This window comes from Carassius auratus, unplaced genomic scaffold, assembly GCF_003368295.1.
Source record: "Carassius auratus strain Wakin unplaced genomic scaffold, ASM336829v1 scaf_tig00005608, whole genome shotgun sequence".
In the NCBI taxonomy this organism is placed as follows: Eukaryota; Metazoa; Chordata; class Actinopteri; order Cypriniformes; family Cyprinidae; genus Carassius; species Carassius auratus.
Window position 1 is genome coordinate 429953 of NW_020523683.1, and position 24241 is coordinate 454193.

General features: G+C 40.3%; 1 protein-coding gene across 2 annotated transcripts in view; it reads right to left on the minus strand.

Moving 5' to 3' along the window:
- Window positions 1-259: 259 nt before the first annotated feature.
- LOC113071004 (vacuolar protein sorting-associated protein 13A-like) overlaps window positions 260-24241 on the minus strand; it is a 43017-nt gene continuing 19035 nt past the window's right edge. Inside the window, exons 19-31 of one of the 2 annotated variants that reach the window (XM_026244374.1) lie at window positions 22790-22903; window positions 22483-22628; window positions 15308-15389; window positions 15088-15201; window positions 14456-14531; window positions 14162-14325; window positions 11556-11601; window positions 11342-11465; window positions 11139-11253; window positions 6319-6404; window positions 3754-3877; window positions 3293-3367; window positions 260-679 (exon numbers count right to left, since the gene is read on the minus strand). In XM_026244374.1, the coding sequence (XP_026100159.1) occupies window positions 632-679; window positions 3293-3367; window positions 3754-3877; window positions 6319-6404; window positions 11139-11253; window positions 11342-11465; window positions 11556-11601; window positions 14162-14325; window positions 14456-14531; window positions 15088-15201; window positions 15308-15389; window positions 22483-22628; window positions 22790-22903 (1314 nt within the window). In that variant the 3' untranslated portion in view covers window positions 260-631. Of the gene's footprint in view, window positions 680-3292; window positions 3368-3753; window positions 3878-6318; window positions 6405-6953; window positions 7185-11138; window positions 11254-11341; window positions 11466-11555; window positions 11602-14161; window positions 14326-14455; window positions 14532-15087; window positions 15202-15307; window positions 15390-22482; window positions 22629-22789; window positions 22904-24241 lie in introns of those variants that run through there. The other variant, XM_026244375.1, reaches the window with a different exon arrangement.

The window sequence follows — 24241 nt, forward strand, 5'->3', positions numbered from 1 at the left end:
TAGGAGGGTTTAAGGCACATGTAAAAAATGTTTTCCTGATGTAATAGATCAAACTCTTGAAGACTCCTTGAAGCATTTAAAGGCAAAAAAGATGGAGAAGTTTACATTTTAATTTAAAAACTTTTTTTTTTTTTAAACATGCTATGAAATTTCCTTTATGCAGTTGTAACGCAAGTCTGAATCATGATTATGCATTTGAAGAAATTAAAGGTATGAATTTAATTCAGATATTTTTTTGTTTACAACACACGTAAAGACAAACAAAATACATACAGAGTATTGGTCTTTATTAATGTGTATTAAATAACATCATAATTTACACTTTAGTGTGGCTTTAGTTGAGACATGTATCCAGTGGCTGAACCGAGTGTAAAGACACATTGTAAAAACTTCATATGTAATTGAGTTTGTCATTTGACAGATTGGGCTCAGACAGTGAGAGGGAAAGAAAGGTACAATATAATGTAAACTCAACACACAAACACACAGTCTAACAGTCATTACCAATGTGGTATTCAGTGTTTAGTGAATGACTGTTGCATTGTGGGTATAATGTAAAGTGACTCACTGCAAAAGCAGCATAAAGGCACAGAGCTGAGCGCAGGATCATCGCACGTGGCTTTAACTGTCCTTACTTCGGTAGAGTTTCCCTGGCGTCCTCAAGCTTGGCAAGAACCCACTGAGAACGACAGAAACAGCTCATCAAAACCAATGCTTGGCTACAAACCGTCACGGGATATTTGATCTACAGAAATCATATATGTGGTAAAAAAATCTTTTGTGATAAAATATGGATCTCTTAAACTCTTGTGCATGAGCTTCTTTCTTCTTCCGAACACAAAAAAATATATATTTGTTTCCAGGACCAGCAACTTTTTTTTTTTAAACATTCTTTAAAATATATTATTTTGCGTTCAGAAGAAAGAAAGAAACTCATACAGGTTTGGACCAAATTGAAGGTTAGTAAATGATGACAGAATTAGCATTTTTGGGTGAACTATCCCTTTGAAATGTTAAGAATATATACAAAAATTATTTTAAGTGCACTGCAAACACACACACACACACACACACACACACACACACACACACACATATATATATATATATATATATATATATATATAAAACACATACATAGATATATTTGTATACAGTATTGTTCAAAATAATAGCAGTACAATGTGACTAACCAGAATAATCAAGGTTTTTAGTATATTTTTTATTGCTACGTGGCAAACAAGTTACCAGTAGGTTCAGTAGATTGTCAGAAAACAAACAAGACCCAGCATTCATGATATGCACGCTCTTAAGGCTGTGCAATTGGGCAATTAGTTGAAAGGGGTGTGTTCAAAAAAATAGCAGTGTCTACCTTTGACTGTACAAACTCAAAACTATTTTGTACAAACATTTTTTTTTTTTCTGGGATTTAGCAATCCTGTGAATCACTAAACTAATATTTAGTTGTATGACCACAGTTTTTTAAAACTGCTTGACATCTGTGTGGCATGGAGTCAACCAACTTGTGGCACCTCTCAGCTGTTATTCCACTCCATGATTCTTTAACAACATTCCACAATTCATTCACATTTCTTGGTTTTGCTTCAGAAACAGCATTTTTGATATCACCCCACAAGTTCTCAATTGGATTAAGGTCTGGAGATTGGGCTGGCCACTCCATAACATTAATTTTGTTGGTTTGGAACCAAGACTTTGCCCGTTTACTAGTGTGTTTTGGGTCATTGTCTTGTTGAAACAACCATTTCAAGGGCATGTCCTCTTCAGCATAGGGCAACATGACCTCTTCAAGTATTTTAAACTATGCAAACTGATCCATGATCCCTGGTATGCGATAAATAGGCCCAACACCATAGTAGGAGAAACATGCCCATATCATGATGCTTGCACCTCCATGCTTCACTGTCTTCACTGTGTACTGTGGCTTGAATTCAGAGTTTGGGGGTCGTCTCACAAACTGCCTGTGGCCCTTGGACCCAAAAAGAACAATTTTACTCTCATCAGTCCACAAAATGTTCCTCCATTTCTCTTTAGGCCAGTTGATGTGTTCTTTGGCAAATTGTAACCTCTTCTGCACATGCCTTTTTTTTAACAGAGGGACTTTGCGGGGGATTCTTGAAAATAGATTAGCTTCACACAGACGTCTTCTAACTGTCACAGTACTTACAGGTAACTCCAGACTGTCTTTGATCATCCTGGAGGTGATCATTGGCTGAGCCTTTGCCATTCTGGTTATTCTTCTATCCATTTTGATGGTTGTCTTCCGTTTTCTTCCACGTCTCTCTGGTTTTGCTCTCCATTTTAAGGCATTGGAGATCATTTTAGCTGAACAGCCTATCATTTTTTGCACCTCTTTATAGGTTTTCCCCTCTCTAATCAACTTTTTAATCAAAGTACGCTGTTCTTCTGAACAATGTCTTGAACGACCCATTTTCCTCAGCTTTCAAATGCATGTTCAACAAGTGTTGGCTTCATCCTTAAATAGGGGCCACCTGATTCACACCTGTTTCTTCACAAAATTGATGACCTCAGTGATTGAATGCCACACTGCTATTTTTTTGAACACACCCCTTTCAACTAATTCAACTAATTGCCCAATTGCACAGCCTTAAGAGCGTGCATATCATGAATGCTGGGTCTCATTTGTTTTCTGAGAATCTACTGAACCTACCGGTAACTTGTTTGCCACGTAGCAATAAAAAAATATACGAAAAACCTTGATTATTCTGGTTAGTCACATTGTACTGCTATTATTTTGAACAATACTGTATATATATATATATATATATATATATATATATATATATATATATATATATATATAAAGTTTATTTTTGTATCCTCGTGTTAGATTCAGGTCAAATTTGACCCGTGGGTAATTCTGCTGGAGGTCAGTGGAGATTTGCGTTTTGTTGAAACCATTTTTTGAAAGTTTAAAGATCACATGAACCATATTGCAACTCTGTGCCCAAATTTAAAACCTCTTGAAAGCATACTTAAGACTTTCTTTTTATCATTTATAATAATTAAGACTCAAGGAGCCACTGGGACCCTGTTTATGATCCTGACAGGTGCATACTAGTGATTCTCACTATGACTGGACTTCGCTCTCATTTTACAACAACCTTACAAGCATTATCCCACTCGGTGCACAAATGACAAAAAGTCATCCAATTTCTGCCTAAACACTCATTGTGCTCCTTGTAACAAAAGGTTAAGATTACAGTTCATGATCCAACTTACAATGTTTGTTCAAAAATGTTTGCGACTGTACCTTTGCTAATTCTGGAGTTTTGAAACTGATGATCTTCCCAAACTCTTTGGCACGAGACACTGATTTGACTCGTTCCTGTGAAAATCAAAACAAGATGTTTTCATCACAATAAGATAACTCCTCACTCAGGTTTTAAACATGTCAGGCCATGATATTATTAGTTTTAGTATTTAGTGGTTTTAATTCTTTGTCCTCACCAATACAGCTTTGCTTAGGAAAATAAAAGTCCTTTCAGAAGTGGAGAAACTGTTAATCAAGTTTTAGGGTTTGGTTTAGGGTTAGTACCTAGTTATTATAGTGTAAATACATACTATACACACGTACAACAGGACTATAAAATAAATGCTAAACATAAACATTTCGAATAACATTCTTGGACAATAAGACCAGTGACAAGTAAAACAAGCATTCAGTTCAGATTACATACAGTACACCTCAAACTCTCATGAATGATGCTGTACCTTTGCTTCTATATGCAGTCTCCTGCCCTCCATGACTATGGGCGCTTTGGTAAACTCATCAAACAGATACTGCCACTCGCACGTCAGCTCCCCGAACGTGCCCTTAGTCACGAAAAATATCCCCCTGCAGGAGGAAAATCACACACACACCAGCTGAAAAGATGAAAATCCAATAAAAAGGGCAGTAAATACTATAGCACATAAATAATCAATCACACACAATATTATTTAGTTCTTAGAAATGACATGCCTTTTTTATATTTCTGAAAGATTTTATTGTATTATCATTGTCTGCTTAAGTAATCCTCGAAAAACACTCAGGATTTGGTGCAATATGGGAAAAACATTATGTTCCTGAAGGCTGCAGTACCCAAACTTACAGTCTGGATGAGTTCGACAGATTTCCAGCTTAACCTTCAAACAAGTTTGATACTTTGATTCGATTTTAAAACACATTTTGTTTTCATTTGTCTCGTAGCAACAAGGTGCATGTGTCTGTGAGTTTGTTTTGTTCAGAATGACTTAGAAGTCTGTTACAGCTTATAACACTTTATAACACACACACACACACACATATATATATATATATATATATATATATATATATATATATATATATATAGAGTGTATATTTTCTCTGTAACAGTTTATATGATTCCTAGTGTTTTAAAATCTGTTCAGTTTTATATAAATCATGTAGTGTATTCCAGCCTTTAATGATATCAATATATGGGAATATGGTAGTAAGTTTTATGTGACTATGTTTAATTATTGGTGGTAGGGATTTGTTGAGATTCCTCACCTTAAAGGGATACTTCACCCAAAAATGATAAATTTTTTTTTTTATCTGCTTACCCCCAGGCCATCCAAGATGTAGGTGCCCAAGATAACAAACCATTTTTAAATCAAACCGTTGCAGTCTTATAATAGAAGTGGATGGGTATTACGGCTAAAACATACAATAAAACAGAACATACACCAACAAAACCAAATTAAACCCTGTGGCTTGTCTCGATACATTGATGTGCAAAGACACAATGATCTGTGCAAGAAACTAAACCGTATTTATAATTTGTATTATTTCTTTTGTTTAGCCCTGATTCACTCAATGTCTGAACTGTTAGAACTCTCCTGAGTGCGTTCTCAACAGCAGGCCCATGAGGCTTCTTCTTCTTGCTTTATAGTGGATCACAGACTTATAAGTGCATTACTGCCACCTATCTCTCAAGTGGATCATTGACTCTCCTAATTAGAATTGTAGATAGTGTCAATAGTCCACTTCAGAGATAGGTGGCGATAATGCACTTATTAGGGGCCATCCACATGTCGCACCCTAAAAATGCATGGAAAATGCTAGGTGCACCACTTTCTGTTTTTCATCTGCCATTGCTAAGCAACCATGACCCGCCCATGAAGACGTGGAAGTTCCAGCAAAAATAAATGGATTTGCAGCACTAAAAATCACTTCCAGTAACTCTGCTACTAAACTTATTTAAAATATCCCTATGATCAGCTATTCCTTCATCTTGGCTGAGCTTTCAATAATGTTAGGAAAGGTTAAAGCTGACTGGCTGGTTCTTGTCACATGACCTGCGCCGCACTTGCGGCATTCTGAAAAGCTGAAATGTTTATATCTCGATGCGGAGGAAAAAAATGAGTGCATCGCACTGTATGCATGTCACTACCATTATGAGCGGGCCTGCTGCATCTCTACATTTGAAATAACGAACTAAAATGTGCAAAAGATGCAATATATGAACGGCCCCAAGACTGTGATCCGCAATAAAGCAAGAAGAAGAAGCCTCACGCGCCAGCTGTTGAGAACACGCTAAGGAGAGTTCTAACTGTTTGGACATTGAGTGAATCAGAGGTGTAAAAACAAAACAAAAACAATTATAAATACTGTTCAGTTTCCTGCACAGACTGATCGTTTTGTGTCTTTACACATCAATGTATCATCAGGAGCCGCAAGGTTTAATTAGGTTTTGCTTGTTTATTTTGTGTAATTGTATGTTTTAAACATGATTACCATCCACTTCCATTATATGACTGACAGACTGCAACAGTTTGTGTTAAAAATCTTTGGTTTGTGTTCTACTGAAGAAACAAAGTCACCTACATCTTTGATGCCCTGGGGGTAAGCAGATCATTGGGTGAAGTATCCCTTTAAGTATGAACAATGTTTGCTGAAATAATCCCTAGTTTTTGTTAAGTAAAATTATTTTAACTGAAACATGGGATGATTTTCCTCAATCTGAATGAATACAATATTTTAGTTCATAAGAAGCAAGTAAACATGTGTGCAAGCTATTTTTGAGTCCAATAATAGTTGCATTCAAATGTTTGGCTAAAAAATTATATACACCACCCCTATACACCACTTTAATTGGACATTCACATAATGGCTATATAAGCAGATTGTAAAGATGCATGTAAACAAATTCATCACCTAAAAATGTTTAATGCTACTGTACTAGTGTATGGTTAAAACCAAATGCCCCTTCATCTAAATGTGCTCATGTGACACTGCCCATGCAAAATAAGGGGTTTATATAATTCACCTACTTTTTAGTGATCATCAGGAAATCTGATTCGTTCACCTTAGCATGAGCAAAGTATCTGTACTTGGCAAACCGTCCGTTTTCAATACTCTACAAACCAAATGGAGAAACCAATTAATACAAAAACACACAATCAGGTGATCTTATACGATCAAATCTTTTCTGGCCATCACATTCCTAAAATAGAAAAACAGTGATGGAGTGAGTGTTAATACACAAGGACTGATGAAAAGACCAACAGAGGAAGCAAAATGTCAAAATCATCTACTCATCTTCATATACGCAGCACTAGTTTCTTAAAATCAAATTTAAATAGTTGTGCAAGACTTTAATTCTAAAGCACTTTCACAATGCCTGTAGTTCTGACTGGTGTGTTTGAACCAGATCTGGATGCAAGAATGCAAATCTCCAAAATTTCCCTAGTAAAGACACTGGGGAAGAAAATAATTGAATGCAAAACTTAAGCAAAGGTTTAGTCACAACGTTTTCTAAAGAGACTAAAGTCACAGTATAAACATTCATGGGGGTCCTCAGTACACACCCCTGCTCTGTGTACCTTGTGTCTATAAATCAATAAAATGTGATGTCATTTGCAATGCATTGTGGGATTGAAGGGTGTGGAACAGGTTAATGATGAAAAAAAAACAAATCAGAAGGAATAAAAGCAAAACAATTGGCAATCATAAAACAGCAATATTTACATTTAAAATAGATTAACTATTCTCTAACTAAGCACACAGTAAATGATTCTGCTTTAAGATGCAAGTTACACAATCAGACTGAACATTTAATGAAATGCCCTTAAAAGGACACATGTTCCTCATCCTCATCAGTGTCAGTGCTATTCCTCTGAGAGAGGGCCGTTCTGCTCTGTGAACATGACAAGAGAAGAGAGCTGCAGTCAGTGAGTCAGGGCCAGTGCACTACTCCAGAAATACTAAGTCCGCGTTTCCACCACAGGAACTTTACCCAGGAACTAGGGACTTTGGGCTGGTACTCAGTGTGTTTCCACCGCAGGAACCAGGATCTAAATAAAGTTCCAGGTAAAAAAAATGCCCCTCAGAAAGTCCCTGCTGGCGAGGTAATACTTTTTCAAAGTTCCGGAACTTTCGGGGGCGGGTCTTGGACGCTAAACATCCTGATTGGTTAAGTTCACACACCATTGGTTGGATTCAACCACCATTTATTCAGATCATTTTCAAAATATTACTGTTATTGTTTCATGAAATGTAATTTTAAAAGTATTTCAGGCAAGAATGTAGTTGTTTAAAACTCAAATCTGTGGTTTATTTATAAAGACAGCGCCTATTTAAAAATGTGTTTCACCGATCTCGGAGATGGTGAGCTCCACGTGATCAGCGAGGGCTCAGTCCTCATGTATCCGCCAAGAGCAGCCTCACCTCGGCTAGACCTTTTTACCCTTGGGTTGACCAGCTTCACCAGCTATGGTTTACTTGCCTGCAATCTAGACTAACATGAAACCAGCATAAACCAGCCTGGACAAGCATGAAGATTCATGTTGGTCTAAACTGGTTGTTTAATGAAAACCGTGAGTGTTTAAGATAATGGCATAGAATTGTGGAGCTTTTCAAATACAATATATATATAATATTTTCAAATACAAAACAGTTCTGTAATAATTTGACAATATTGCAGTTTTTACTGTATTTTGATCACATAAATCAGGGTTTATACAGAGTTACTTAAATTGAATTTACTATCTTTTTACCACCTATTTTACTACCATCACAATATTTTTACTACCAACACGGCTTCGAACTTCAACTGTAGCAGTGTTAAGTGTTAAGTAAACTGACAAGTAAAGACATGAAATATCTTTCCAAAATGAATTAATAACATATTTAATCATAATTTAATGAGGCAATTATAAATTAATTTCAACACTGGGAGGGAGAGATAGAGAACCAGAGAGAGAGAAAGAGAAAGTCAGGAGAGGTTCTGTAGGTGTATGTGAGTGTGCATGTGTGTTAGGGCAAGTGAGTGAGCTACATTCAAGTAAGAGGGAACTCTACCATAGGACTTGGATTAATCAAGATATCACAACAGGCCTTGGTCCATAGGATTTACTCAATATGTCAGAGAGTAACAATTACATAAAAATTAGAAGACAGACTGGACCTTTAGAATGAACAGCTACACAATGTGTAATAATAAAGTGCAATTGTACACTATAATAACTTTATTTCATTAATAAACAAATAACTTCAACACTGGACACAAGCCAAGTACTGTCCAACACACACAGAGAGAGAAAAAAAGAGAAAACATCAAACAGAAAACACAAAGCCTCTCTTTGAAACGAATTTCGTTTTGTATTAATTTTATCTTAATTTTAATCCATGTTTCATTATTTTGTATAAATCACAACACGTTCAGACATGAACCAAAACTCAGCGTATAGGTAGCCTAGGCTACTTGCCTCACAGACCTAAACAAATTAGAAATATCCTATATCTATTAGCGATAAGGCTTCATGTTTGTAAGGCTGTCAAGCTGTCCATCTGTCACACGCAGGTCGTAGTTTGTGGAGAACACTAGAAGAAAGGCCTTCTGAATATATTTGAATGAAAAAAAAAAAAAAAAAAAAAAAAAAAACTCAAAGAGCCTTAAGCGAAAAGTTGATTCAGAGAACCGTAGTTTTAATGAAGAATGGGCTGATAAGTACGTATTCATAGTTCCTACTGTTAGAAATGCTGTACCTGTGTGCCTCATTTGCTTTTTTTTCATTAGATTTAAAAATGAATAAATATGGAACGGACCCGAATATTCGAATATTCGTTCGGTGGGTTGGAATTCGATTTAAAAATTTGATTTTTATTTTTTTTTTTGCACACATTGGATCCCCCGCGAAACTGTTCTCATTCCCCCTTGAATAAGGCCGGCGACACACTGCGTGAGCGTCTCAGCTGCGTGGTGTGTCCATTTTTATTCCGGCTCCCATATTTAACAGGTTGGAGTTTGCACACTGAGACACGCGTCTCAGGCGCGCTCGAGCCACGCGGAAAACGCGTGCATGCTAGAAATAGAACAGACTCGTGTTCCAGCAACAGGAGTGTTCTCTGGCTAGAGCGCAGAACAGCGGAGTTTGTATAGACCGAAGTGCATGTCTGAGCTTGTGTTTTGTTGCTTTGACATTGTGGAAAATAGAATAATAGAAACAAAATGTATTAGCATTTTTACCCGTTATTATCAATCTAAATTAATCTCGTTTTTAAATTTAACTTAATTTTGTTTTTCTTTATTTAAATTTTGTTTTTCTTTATTTAAATTTTGTTTTTTCTTTATTTAAAAGTAGATTTTTTTTTCGTTTTTTTATTTATTTAAATTTAGTTTTTTCTTTATTTAAATTTCGTTTTTCTTTATTTAAATCTACCCTTACTGTGCCAATTTGTTAGTCAGAAAAATATTAGACTACCTTAAAAGTATTGCTTAATTTAACAGACCTGTGTGTGTGCGTTTTATATCACTAGTGCAGTGTCCGTTCTTGGAGCATAAGCCCTGCCCGCGTCAGGTGCGCCGCTTCCCGCTTGCGCTGTTCGGACTGTAGTTTACTAAAAGTTTATTAATTCTGAATGTGTCGTGTCTCACGTCTCGCGTGTCCATCTATATTGCACCAAATGCAACATTGCACTCCCTCGTGAAGTCGATTGGATGAACGGTTCTCGAAATAATAAAAATGCCAATGGACATACAGACACAGATTCCTGCCTTTATTAGAGAGAAAAACATTTTCAGCCCCTCTCTCCTAAGCTTCAAATAGTCGATGTTCATTACTACCGAAGCTTCGAAGCTCAAAAAATGGTATTCGGACCAGCCCTAAACTTTTTCCTCTTACAAGGCTATTCCTGAATTCCTGAAGTTGACGTTACATGCTATAGGCTAATCCGTAAGAAATGCATTTTTCTCCGGCGCGTTCACTACTGCGAAGATCGCGAGTCAGTGTCAACTTCATCTTTGCAGCTGACACAGAAACACTTGTTTATTAATAAACAATTAAAATGTCATAATATTTTTTTACAGCGTTTAGGTGCCGTTCATATGAACACGTCACCACTGCATGAGAGAGAGAGAGAAAGAGAGAGAGAGAGAGAGAGAGAGAGAGAGAGAGAGACACACACACACACACACACACACACACACGCAAGGTCTCTCCCTCTCTGCCGTGTGCTCGCTACACGTTTTGCATGGGTGCTTTTGCTCACTCTAGATTCGCACGCAGGAGATTTGAACTAATTTCCAGGCATCATAACATTACAAAAATCAATTGTAATATTTTTTTATTACTATTTTGGTATGATGAACATTCACCCGCGAGTGTGGCGGATAGCCTTTTGAGATTTTACTCGCCAAACGGAAAATCTAACCGCACATGGCCCTTTTTAATTTCGGACCCTGGCTGCTGGGCCAATAAAAACTGGCCGTGGTTTGGACACCCATGATATAGACCCAGTTAGATGGGGGCTTCGAAAATATACTACCTCGTCAGATGATGTTTACTACTTTTTACCGGCCTTAATTTGGCATAATTTAATTTACTACCTTTTACTACCTTTTACAACCCCGCGGAAACCCTGATAAATGCAGCTTTGGTGAGACTCATGACCACAAATATGTGAATGGTTGAGTATCTGTGTATTTTAAAGTGTACTGTAAGAGACTGTTGTCCCTGCTCAGGATGTCATGTCAGCTGCTCCATTCCCTATTATCATGGCCATTCCTGTTATTTTTGTCTTTAAACCAGTTTACCGCCATTATCTTGAACACCAGGAGTGTGACGGCAGGAAGTGAAGTGTCATGCGTCACCTGCAGCATCTGGCTGCCAATGCCCTCCCTCTCTTTGTACGGCCGGATGACTCCATCCTCATGGATGAACCGAGGAGGACGTAAACTCTCCACATCCTGAGACGTCCCTGCAGCTCTGCATTCAAATCAGGCCAGAAAATCATCACAATCAGGGATTAACAAAGCCTCTTTCCCAAACAATGTACACAGACATATTCAGAGACCTTTTGATGCCTTGGAAGGTGCTGCTGGCCATGTCTATGATGCCCCCTGTTGGTCTGGTCAGAGCTCCCACCAAACCTTTGCCCACACCCTTAAAGAAACCCGCCGTTCCTTCCTTCTGAGCTCCTACAGCGCACACACACACACACACAACACACTGAACACACAGGTTCAACAGTGAAACGTCAGAGAAGTGCAGATGACCGGTGGTTGTACCTTTAATGGGTTTAGTCACAATGCCTGTGATGCCGCTCACAAACCCCTGTGGGATACGGAGAAAAGGTCATATTTACAAACTGACTTCCCACGAAAATTCAATAAATATCTACTCTACTAAGTGCAAAATATAGATTGTAGACTCATTGTATAACAGTCAATTAAACCTTTGTATTTTGTTTTTTATTCATTAATTAATTTTTTTCTTGGTAGCGTTGTGTCAATGGTTGGAAAATATATGTAAGCATGATATATTTTTTCTGTTGTCAAAGAAAATCTTTTTAAATAAAGAAAATAGTTTTTATTTAAATAAAAAATATATTTATGACTTAAAAATACTTATTTTGTAGCTGCATGTTGCAGTATGTGACCATTAACTGACACCAGAGAACCATGAACATGCAAATGTGTTGTTAACTTACTGAAATCCCAACTATAGAACAGTTCTTTCATCATTTACTCCATTTCGTGTCATTTCAAATCAGAATTACATCTTTTCTCCTGTGCATTATAAAGAAGATATTCTGAAGAATGTCAGGAATCAAACCGTTTCGGTTGCCATTTACTTATGGGAACTTATGACCTCCTTATGACTCCCAAATACAGTGGAAGTCAACGGGATTCCGTAATGCTTCAGTTACCAAAATTCTTTAAAACATCTTCATTTATGATGCACAGGAAACAGACAGTCATACAGATTTGGAACAATAGTAAACAAAAGTAAATGATGACAATTTTTATTTTTGAATGGGACTATCCCTTTAAAATATACGTCAAAAAAATACTTTAGGTCTATAGAGCCAAAAGAGTCTCAAAGATAAATGCACACACTTCATTCACATATGCACACATAGGATTCGTACATGCACACACATAATTCATAAATACACACACAGGATACACAAATGCGCACAAAATTTACAAATGCACACACAAAATTTAAAAAGCACAGAAGATTCACAAATGCATACAAAATTCAGAAATGCACACAAAATTCAGAAATACACACACATTTCAGAAATGCAAACAACATTTACAAATGCACTCAAGATTCACAAATGCACAGGACAAGATTCAGAAATGTATTTCTGATGCACACACACATATATCTTGATTTACAAACTGCTTGCAGTCTGTGAACTTCACTGCATTTGTGTGTGAATTTTGAGACTCCCCTGACTTGGCTCGACACACAAATGCTTTTTTTTAAACAGGGAATTGTCAGCAACCAATCAGATATCTCCCTTGTTTTAGCCAATCACAAGAACGCACTCCACGTGGGGGATTGTTTACTTATAAGCCAATCATATGAACGCTTTCACACAGCACGATATGCCTGTGGTGCTGCATATTATATGAAATTATATGAAAAGACAGATGTTTAGATTACAATTCAGGTTTACTTTTTTATAATTTTTATATAAATTTATAAATGTCTCAATACATATAGCCCAGTGACTGCAGAAAAAAAGTTAACCATGGATTCATAAATTTGCAATAGGCAATTATTTAATTTTATTGAAATATTTTAATGAAAGAAAAAAAAATTACACCTTTTTGAATATTTAAATATATCTAAATATTCTTTTGGATGCAATATAGAAGTCACTTTAATTATAATAATTCTGTCCCTACATGGAGAGTCAGTGGTCCACTGCAAGAGGAAAGTGACTCTACAGCTGCGCAAAGTGAGTCGCCGGCTGCATGAGGAAAGTGAATCGTTCGCTTAGGAAAGTGAGTCGTTCGCTGCGTGACTCGTGAGGAAAGTGAATCGTTCGCTTAGGAAAGTGAGTCGTTCGCTGCGTGACTCGTGAGGAAAGTGAATCGTTCGCTGCGTGACTCGTGAGGAAAGTGAATCGTTCGATGAGGAAAGTGAGTCATTCGCTGCGAGAGGAAAGTGACTCTCGGAAAGTGAGTCTCCTGCTGCGCAAAGTGGGTCGCCGGCTGCGTGAGGAAAGTGAGTGGTTCGCTGCGCGAGGAAAGTGAATCGTTCGCTGAGGAAAATGAGTCGTTCGCTGATTGGCTCATAAGTAAACAATCCCCCACGTGGGGTGCATTCTTGTGATTGGCTAAAACAAGGGAGATATCTGATTGGTTGCAGATCATTCCCTGTTTAAAAAAAAAGGCATTTGTGTGTCGAGCCAAGTCAGGGGAGTCTCAAAATTCACACAGGAATGCAGTGAAGTTCACAGACCGCAAGCAGTTTGTAAATCAAGATATATGTGTGTGTGCATCAGAAATACATTTCTGAATCTTGTCCTGTGCATTTGTGAATCTTGAGTGCATTTGTAAATGTTGTTTGCATTTCTGAATTGTGTGTGTATTTCTGAATTTTGTATGCATTTGTGAATCTTCTGTGCTTTAAAAATTGTGTGTGTGCATTTGTAAATTTTGTGCGCATTTGTGTATCCTGTGTGTGTATTTATGAATCATGTGTGTGCATGTATGAATCCTATGTGTGCATATGTGAATGAAGTGTGTGCATTTATCTTTATTGAGACTCTTTTGGCTCCATATAGGTCAAAGGGGTTCAGCTGACAAAAAGGGAATCCTTGAGTTAGGATATAGTTTAAAAGGTTTCTGTCTGCTGTGTTTGGTAAACTCACAGAGATGAGTCCCTTCCTTCCTCGTCTCAGGACTTCTCTCACTCCGCTGGGCTGCTTGTTCATGGCCTTGCGCCTCTTCTTCTGATACTCCTCATCCATGGTCATGACCGCTACACCTTTAGCCATGGCTCCCGTGATCCGAGACGCCGCTCCGGCCAGACCGCCTGAAACGGAACAAGACTGCTGTTTATACTTGATATAAGCCTCATGTGACATCTTATGACTGGATTTTGAGGGAAGAATTCATAACTGCATAGATCTCTCACAAACATTAGTGTAGTACAGAGTACATACCCACAGCACCTCCAACCAGAGCCTTCACACCGAGCGTCATGCCCTCCATAAACTCCTCTGGTCCCTGTATGGCACCCTGACAAACAAACATTCAGAGTTATTTTTAAGATACTATTACAGTTTTTTTCAATTACACACTAAAAATGAAAAATTATTTCAAAATCATATTTGAATTTGTGTATATTTTCAGTTTTCATTGCATTTTCAGTTAAAGTTGTAGTATTTTTTGGGGGGTTTTTGTTATTTTAATAAGTAGTACTGTTTTTTTTTTAAAGTCTTTTTTTATTATTATTAATCTTTATTTAAATTTTAGTTTTAGGTCACTAAATTAAATTGAGAAATCATGCTTTGGCAGCTAGCTAACATACATGCATACATTACATACATACAATACATATATTTTTTTCACTTAATATTTATTTTATTTCAAGCAGCTAAAGTATAATATTTTGATGTTTTTAATTTTTGTTAACTTTAATGACATTAAAATGACAGTAAATGATAGTAAACAATAATAAAGTATTCAATAAAAGAAAAGTCATGCGTGTTTGTGACTATTTTAACTGAGTGTCAGTTTAGAAGACCACAAATTTAGCATCTTATCCATCCTATCAAAAGAGCTGCAGTTTCACCTGATAAGGCTCATAAAAGAAGGCCTTGACGCCTTTAGACAGACCACGGATCAGTCCGAAAGGATTCCCGAGGACATCTAAACCCAAAACCAGAACATACATCTGCTTGATAGCCTGAAACAGACAACACACAAGCACAGACACATTAAAGTTGTGATGTATGTGAATAAATCACACGGAAATCCGCAGTAGTTGGGGAATAATAAAGGTGAAAGGTCACCTGTTTGGAATAATGTCCGATGACCTCCGACTGCAGCTGCTGAGTGGTGCGGAACTGGTACTTCAGCTCACAAAACCCAAGTCTGGAGAAAGACAGGACACAAATGTGAATATACATAAATATACAATTCATCAAATATGAGACCTTGTATGTACTGTACTCATAATAATAAGTGCATTCTGTATACAGTTTATAACTCTGTATGCACAGAATATCCACTAACTAAACTTGATACGTTCGCCAAAATATGCAGTACAGAGTCAAACCACATTACACTTAATCTTGCCTTTCTAATTTTACGAAAGTTAACATTAATTTCTGAGAACTATATGACAATTTGACAAGCCATTCATTATTAAACCTCTACATATTGTACACTTTCACATGTCAACTTTAAAACATTAAGTAGCTCAGCGTTATCATCATTAAAACTAAAACTAAATACATTGACATAAAAAAAAAAAAAAGTTAGCTAAAAGCTGCAATAAAATATATGATATGAAAAACTGCCTTGGCAATTAAGTGGAATTACTGAAAGCATTAAAATTACTAGTTGAAAATAAATAAAAACTACAACTAAAACAACAAAGCAATACTAGATAGAAATAAAAAATTTACTTAACACAAAAAAAATGATAAAGGCACCAAAATAGCTAAAAAACTAAAATTCAAACTGAAAATATAAAAATAATTAATTAATACGTCTCTCGTATGTTGATGTGGGGAGTGTTTTTACTTTTTATTTGTGGTATTTCTTTTTATATTATTCGTGAAAACAATAAAAAGTTATTGTATAAAAATAAAAACTATTCAAAAAAGATAAATAATATAATATAATATAATAATAATAATAATAATAATATATACATTATTGCATATGCTAGTTTTGCTCCCTTGGCATGCATTTCTAGCTTGTTTTTGTTTCTCCACTAGTGGGCAGTGTGACAGCAGAAAAACTGAAGTGAAGTGAAGAGTATGTTCTCTTTCAAGCATACGTTTCGGTGTCTCACTATGGGATACGCCCCTTCCGCGTATTCCTCAGAAGCCCAATTCCATTACGCCAGCCCCAATTGGCTGGCAGAAATGACGTTGCATCAGGGAGTGGCTCCCTCCTCTCAGTATATAAGGAGCGACGCAACGTCATTACGACATTCAAAAACCTCTTCTCGCTTCACACCAGAAGCCTACCCAACTCTGTTAGCTATCAACTAGTCTCCACGCTGGTTGCTGGCTAATCATTCTGGTACTGTGCGTATAGACGATCTGTTGCCCACCACGCCGCTTTCCCCTACCCCTCAATCGGCATTCCAGCTCATTGTCAGGGTCATTCAGTACCGCGACTATGGCTGCAGCAATGCAGACTACCGTAGCTAGCGAGGGAGATCTGCGGCTTTGCCCATGCGGGAACAAGATCTCATGCAAAAACACACAAGGTCTGCTCTGCATGTCTTGGGCTGAAACATGCTCAAATGGCGATCGATAGTCCCGGTTCCTGTGAGCACTGTGCGCGTTTCACAATGAAGAGCCTCCGTCGCAGGTTAGCACGTCAAGCTAGCTTGTCTGGCCATGATCCCCTTATGTCAGCTAGTCCAGCTCCGGTTCCCGCCCCTAAGGTACCTATTCCTATGGAGCTGCCCACCACGGCAACCTTATCGTGGGGTGAACAACTGGATGTATGGTGTCCTCAGCACGGACGAGGAAGAGGAGGGCGCATATGAATTTGAGGAAGAGGGGCAATCGGATTTCCTTCTTTCTGAAGAGGAGGAGGATTTTGAGAATTCCCCTTTTCTCCCCCCTGCGCAACCGGCACAACCCCTCGCTACGGCGGGATCCACGGAGGGGGCGGGTGGGGCGCCATCCTCTCCGCTTCTTAGTGTGGATCTGCAGGATGTGTGCAAACGCGTTGCGGAGAAACTCAACATTCTGTGGCCGACTGTAGTAGCCGAGACTGCAAAGTCACGCTATGAGGGGAAAAGGCTGCCGAGGAACTAAACGGGCAGCGAGACAACTCCTTCCAATATTTGACTCCTTCCAATATTAAGAGCTTCTGGAAGAGGTTTCTGTCACTTGGAAGGACAATCCGTTTACGAGTAAAATACCTGTGCAAGGGGGGTCTGCGCTCGACGTGGAGGGTATGGAGAAGGAAGGCCTTTTTCGCATGCCCCCCATGGAGCCTTTAGTCGCAGCGCACCTGCATCCTAAGCATACGGCGGCTGCGAATCCAACACTGCCATCAAAAGCGGACCGCTTCCAGTCAAGCATGACGGAGCGCGCTTACAAAGCAGTCGCTATCTCAGTCCGGGCCATGAACGCCATCTCTCTGCTCACAGCATACCAGGCGGAGCTACAAGACGAGGTGTCTGACACGCCAAGTCAGACACAGTGGGAAGAAAACTGTGTCACAGATCTCTCACTCCATCTACAGAGATGTGCCGTTCAGGCAGCGGGCAAGGCCATGGCCACAATGGTCATTGAGGAGAGAGGACGCTGGCTTAATTTGACGAATCTCTCCGACAGAGAGAAGGAAGCCATCTTAGATGCACCGGTCATCGCAGAAGGCACTTTTGGTTCAGCGTTGACACGGATGCAGAAGAGATGCGAGGAGAAGAAAAGGGATGACGAGGCCTTGCAGCTCTGCATGCCAAGAAAGATGCATACTGCGCCCCCTCCACCTCCTCGGCAGACTTTTGCGCAGGCTACAGCTCGCCCACCCCCCAGCTTTCCCATTCCAAGGCGACAGAGATTGCGTGTCAATGCAACGGCAGTTTAGAGTGGCGTACCTCACAGCCCCCCCGTTCGCTAGTCCCCGACCCTCAGTTGTTCAGCAGGAAACGAGAGACGGTGCGGTGGTGTACACCCACCCACTAGTCACAAGCACTTTACATGCTCAGAGTTCAATAAAGTTTTCACTGTTTCCCCCACAAATGTTGCAAAACATATTGCCCAAAAAATGTTGCAAAACACTTTATCAGAACACAACGTTACACCACCTCGTGGAGTCATCGCTCCGCTGAAGGTGGTGAACCACGTAAACTCTGTCCAAGCGCTAAGTGTCCACGCATGCGCAGTTCAGACCACAAACCCGTTTTCGACTCAGCCACACAATGGCGCCGGCACCCTGCAAATAAACTATTGGCGAGCGTGCACACAGTCCCGTTGGGTGCTGAGAACAGTACAATACGGTTACAGACTGCAGTTTGCCACTTCTCCTCCGCAGTTCAAAGGAATAATTTATTCCCAGGTGCGGGGAGCATTGATAAATATTCTTCAGGACGAAATTACCTCCCTGTTGAACAAAAAGGCAATACGAGTGGTTCCACCCGACGAAAGTCACAGTGGGTTTTACTCTAGATATTTCCTAGTTCCAAAAAAAGGGAATCGAGCTCTCTGCCCCATATTAGATCTTCGTGCACTGAACAAATACCTAAGAAAGTACAAGTTTAGAATGCTCACACATGCTACACTTCTGAAACTGGTGCCCCAGGCGATTGGTTTACGTCAATCGACCTGAAGGATGCATATTTTCACATAAAAATATATCCACCCCACAGGAAATGTCTGAGGTTTGCATTCCTCGGTGTGGCATACGAGTATCTAGTCCTTCCCTTCGGCTTATCTCTCAGTCCGAGGGTATTCGTGAAATGTACAGAAGCAGCCCTTGCTCCGCTCAGGGAGGAAGGCATTCGTCTCGCTACTTTCATAGACGACTGGCTGGTGACAGCTCAATCAGAGCACAAAGCGAGAGATTACACAGCCATGCTCCTAGAACATCTACAAAAACTGGGATTAAAATTAAACACCAGGAAGAGTGTTTTAGTTCCCAGGCAGTCAATAACGTATCTGGGGTTGTTACTGGACTCAGTGACATTCAGAGCGCGACTGTCGGAGGAGACATGCCTGGCCGAATTTCGGAAAGGGTACAATGTTTCTTTTCGCACATGCCTCAGACTATTAGGTCTGATGGCCTCAGCTCTAATAGTCATCCCTTAGGCAGACTATTTATGAGAGATTTTCAACGCTGGGTAGCTCGTCTGAGACTAGACCCATTACGGCATTCCCGGAGGAGAGTGAGAGTGACGTCAGCGGCAGTCATGGCACTGCGTCACTGGCGGCGCCCGGGCTTTCTGGTACAAGGGGTGCCGATGGGCGTTGTCCAGACCAGGAAGGTCATAATGACGGACGCGTCGTTGTCCGGCTGGGGGGGCATTCACGAGGGCAGGGCAGTGAATGGGAGATGGGGTCCCCATCTGAGCCACTGTCACATAAACTACTTGGAAATGCTGGCCGTCTTTCTAACGTTGAAGCATTTTCTTCCTTTTCTGAAACGACATCATGTTCTCGTGAGAACGGACAACACTACTGTTGTGGCATACATAAACAGACAGGGAGGTCTCAGATCACTCCCTTTACACATGTTGGTACGCAAACTGATTTTGTGGAGCAGTGCCAGTCTTTCATCCCTGAGAGCGACACACGTACAAGGCATCATGAACCGGGGTGCAGATCTGCTGTCCAGGGGAAATCCCCTTTATGGAGAGTGGAAGCTGAACACGGAAGTGATCGGTCAAATTTGGAGCATATTTGGCAGAGCGACAGTTGATCTGCTCGCGTCGCAGGACAATGCTCAATGCCCTCTGTTCTTCTCTCTGAAGGATCAGAGCGCGCCTCTGGGAATAGACGCACTGGCGCACGAGTGGCCTCGCGTTCTCCTATACGCCTTCCCGCCGATTGCGTTGATATCTCCAGCCCTTCACAGAGTGAGGGAGGAGGGCCTGAAAATGATACTGGTAGCTCCGCGGTGGCCAGGGAAATTCTGGCTGGCGGAGATCATACATATGCTGTATGCAGAGCCATGGTCCCTGCCACTGCGCAGGGATCTTCTGTCACAGGCGGGAGGGGAGATATTTCATCCTCATCCAGAGCGCCTGGCACTGTGGCCCTGGCCAGTGAGTGGTTGAATACGAATGCGGCTGGTCTGCCCGACAGTGTTATAAGAACTATACAGAATTCTAGGGCCATGTCCACTCGTTCACTCTATGAATGTAAATGGGCCGTGTTTGAGCGTTGGTGCGCGGCTAGACACGTAATTCCCTTTCAGTGTTCAGTGGTAGTGATTCTATCATTTCTGCAGGATATGATAGATCAGGGTAAAGCATTCTCGACAATAAAGGTATTTCTGGCCGCTATATCTGCCTGTCATGTAGGTTTTGACAACAAAACTGTGGGGCAGCACCCGTTGGTGTGCCGGTTTATGAAGGGTGCGCGTCGCGCTTTGCCAGTCTCAAAACCGATCTCTCCGTCATGGGATCTGGTTCTGGTGCTTGATGCGCTTTCAGTGACTCCATTTGAGCCACTGGACAAAGCTGACCTGAAATTATTGTCGTTTAAGACGGCACTGTTGTTAGCTTTGGCTTCAGCGAAGCGCCTAAGTGAAATTCATGCACTTTCTGTGAATTCAGCGTGTACGCAGTTTATGCCGTGGGACGCAGGGGTGTTTTTGAAACCTAATCCTGCTTTTATGCCCAAAGTGGTCAATTCTATTGTTCCTCTCAGGTTAAGAGCCTTTAACCCACCGCCTTTTGCTTCAGCAGAACAGCAAAGGCTAAATACGTTATGTCCGGTGCGTGCTTTACGCATTTACTTGGAGAGGACTAAAGGGTTCAGAGAGAGTGATCAGCTGTTTGTGTCTTAGGTGAAGCCGCGTATGGGGAAGCTGATTACTAAACAGCGTTTATCCCACTGGATAGTGGAGACAATTTCTCTTGCATATTCCAGTAAGGGTCTTACGCCTCCGTCTGGTTTACGTGCTCATTCAACAAGAGGAATGTCGACGACATGGGCCCTCTTCAAAGGAGTTACGTTACAATATATTTTTGATGTGGCGAGTTGGTCCTCACCGCACACATTTGCGAGGTTCTATAAACTGGATGTTATGGCTCAAACGTTTGCACATGCCGTTTTGAGCATTGGATCTTAAGTGTTAATCAGCCCAGTAATAGTTATTTGGTTGGCAGGAGACTTCGAGACAGGCTATCTGGCAATACGGGAGTTAGGATATCCCATAGTGAGACACCGAAATGTATGCTTGAAAGAGAACAATAGGTTACTTGCGTAACGCTGGTTCTCTGATAGCATTAAGTGAGGTGTCTCACCCAAGGGGCAAGGAACTCTACCGGAAGTTGAAGTCGGGCGGGGGCTGCCATCTTTTAGCAGAACTTCACTTGCGTTAGCATTCCCATTGACTCCCATTCATTTTGGCGTCACTTTGACAGCGAATAACTTTATATCTGAGGCGTTTAAAGACTCTGTTTGTCCATTATTTATTTCTAAAGATACACGACAATGTATAAAGGGCTCCATTACCTTCTATGTTACATTATGGCCCTGTATAAACAGTTTTTGTAAAAAATAGGCTAACGATTGCGTCATAACCACTCGGCTCTCTGTCGCATTACCGTACAGACAGGAGGAGAAGCTCGCAGGCAATTAACTTAATATGGCTTACTGGCGTTACATTTTAAAATACTTTACAAAATAATTAATCAAAATACGACAAAGAACTCCCCGCTCAAGCTCACCGTCTCTGCAAGATTAATGATGGCAGTTTGCACGCACAGCCACTTAGAAGATTTCTTAGAAGGTTGCTGACGTCGTCAAGCTTCGTTTGAGTCTGCGCGTCAGAAACGGAAGTGCTAAAAAACGCTAAAAATGGGCTTCACTTGTCTCAATTGAGTTGCAATGGGGTCGCTGTGTCCATTTCTTTTACTGTCTATGGTCTCACCAGATCACCCTCCTTGCTGTGTGAAGCGAGGAAGAGGTGTGCTTGTTTTGAATGTCGTAATGACGTTGCATCGCTCCTTATATACTGAGAGGAGGGAGCCACTCCCTGACGCAACGTCATTTCTGCCAGCCAATTGGGGCTGGCGTAATGGAATGGAGCTTCTGAGGAATACGCGGAAGGGGCGTATCCCATAGTGAGACACCTCACTTAATGCTATCAGAGAACCGGGGTTACGCAAGTAACCTATTGTTTTGTGGAGTTGACAGCATCTTACCACATGTGAAATCCAGAAACACCCAGAGTGTGAAGTGAGGGTTTGTCTGGGCGGACTAGAAAGAGGAAGTACAGGGATTTCCTGCAGTGAGAGTGAGAGCTGAGTAGGGAGTGTAAGTACTTGAAGAGGACGTCCTGAACGTCAGTGAGTGTAGCTCCAATACTCTTCAGCAGGACGCTGAGCAAATGAACCGGAATGACCTCTGACCCGCGCTCTTTCTTATTCCTGTCTTCACTACCGGTGCTCAGAGAGAAACTCAAGTGAAGCTGCCCAACAAAAACAGTTAAACTCAACACTGTACACTCAAAATGTGGCAATTTTAAAAATAACATTAGAGCGTTTGGCATCAGAATTGAATGACTTTTTCTGTGTTCACTGTGTGGTCTGTGGTCAGAGTGAATTAGCACAGCAGGTTTCAGTAACTGACCTTTATGGGAGAGATGTGGAAGTATTCGTAAAGGCTGATGGGGGACGTGTCTGTAGCTGAACTATGATAGAGCTCGGTCTTCAAATACTCAATGTCCTTCTCAAACAACACCACCTACAATACACCACCACACACATCCAACAACAGTTGAGATACACTACTATACAGTATTGTTCAAAATAATAGCAGTACAATGTGACTAACCAGAATAATCAAGGTTTTTAGTATATTTTTTATTGCTACATGGCAAACAAGTTACCAGTAGGTTCAGTAGATTGTCAGAAAACAAACAAGACCCAGCATTCATGATATGCACGCTCTTAAGGCTGTGCAATTGGGCAATTAGTTGAAAGGGGTGTGTTCAAAAAAAATAGCAGTGTCTACCTTTGACTGTACAAACTCAAAACTATTCTGTACAAACATTTTTTTTTTCTGGGATTTAGCAATCCTGTGAATCACTAAACTAATATTTAGTTGTATGACCACAGTTTTTTAAAACTGCTTGACATCTGGGTGGCATGGAGTCAACCAACTTGTGGCACCTCTCAGCTGTTATTCCACTCCATGATTCTTTAACAACATTCCACAATTCATTCACATTTCTTGGTTTTGCTTCAGAAACAGCATTTTTGATATCACCCCACAAGTTCTCAATTGGATTAAGGTCTGGAGATTGGGCTGGCCACTCCATAACATTAATTTTGTTGGTTTGGAACCAAGACTTTGCCCGTTTACTAGTGTGTTTTGGGTCATTGTCTTGTTGAAACAACCATTTCAAGGGCATGTCCTCTTCAGCATAGGGCAACATGACCTCTTCAAGTATTTTAACATATGCAAACTGATCCATGATCCCTGGTATGCGATAAATAGGCCCAACACCATAGTAGGAGAAACATGCCCATATCATGATGCTTGCACCTCCATGCTTCACTGTCTTCACTGTGTACTGTGGCTTGAATTCAGAGTTTGGGGGTCGTCTCACAAACTGCCTGTGGCCCTTGGACCCAAAAAGAACAATTTTACTCTCATCAGTCCACAAAATGTTCCTCCATTTCTCTTTAGGCCAGTTGATGTGTTCTTTGGCAAATTGTAACCTCTTCTGCACATGCCTTTTTTTTAACAGAGGGACTTTGCGGGGGATTCTTGAAAATAGATTAGCTTCACACAGACGTCTTCTAACTGTCACAGTACTTACAGGTAACTCCAGACTGTCTTTGATCATCCTGGAGGTGATCATTGGCTGAGCCTTTGCCATTTTGGTTATTCTTCTATCCATTTTGATGGTTGTCTTCCGTTTTCTTCCACGTCTCTCTGGTTTTGCTCTCCATTTTAAGGCATTGGAGATCATTTTAGCTGAACAGCCTATCATTTTTTGCACCTCTTTATAGGTTTTCCCCTCTCTAATCAACTTTTTAATCAAAGTACGCTGTTCATCTGAACAATGTCTTGAAC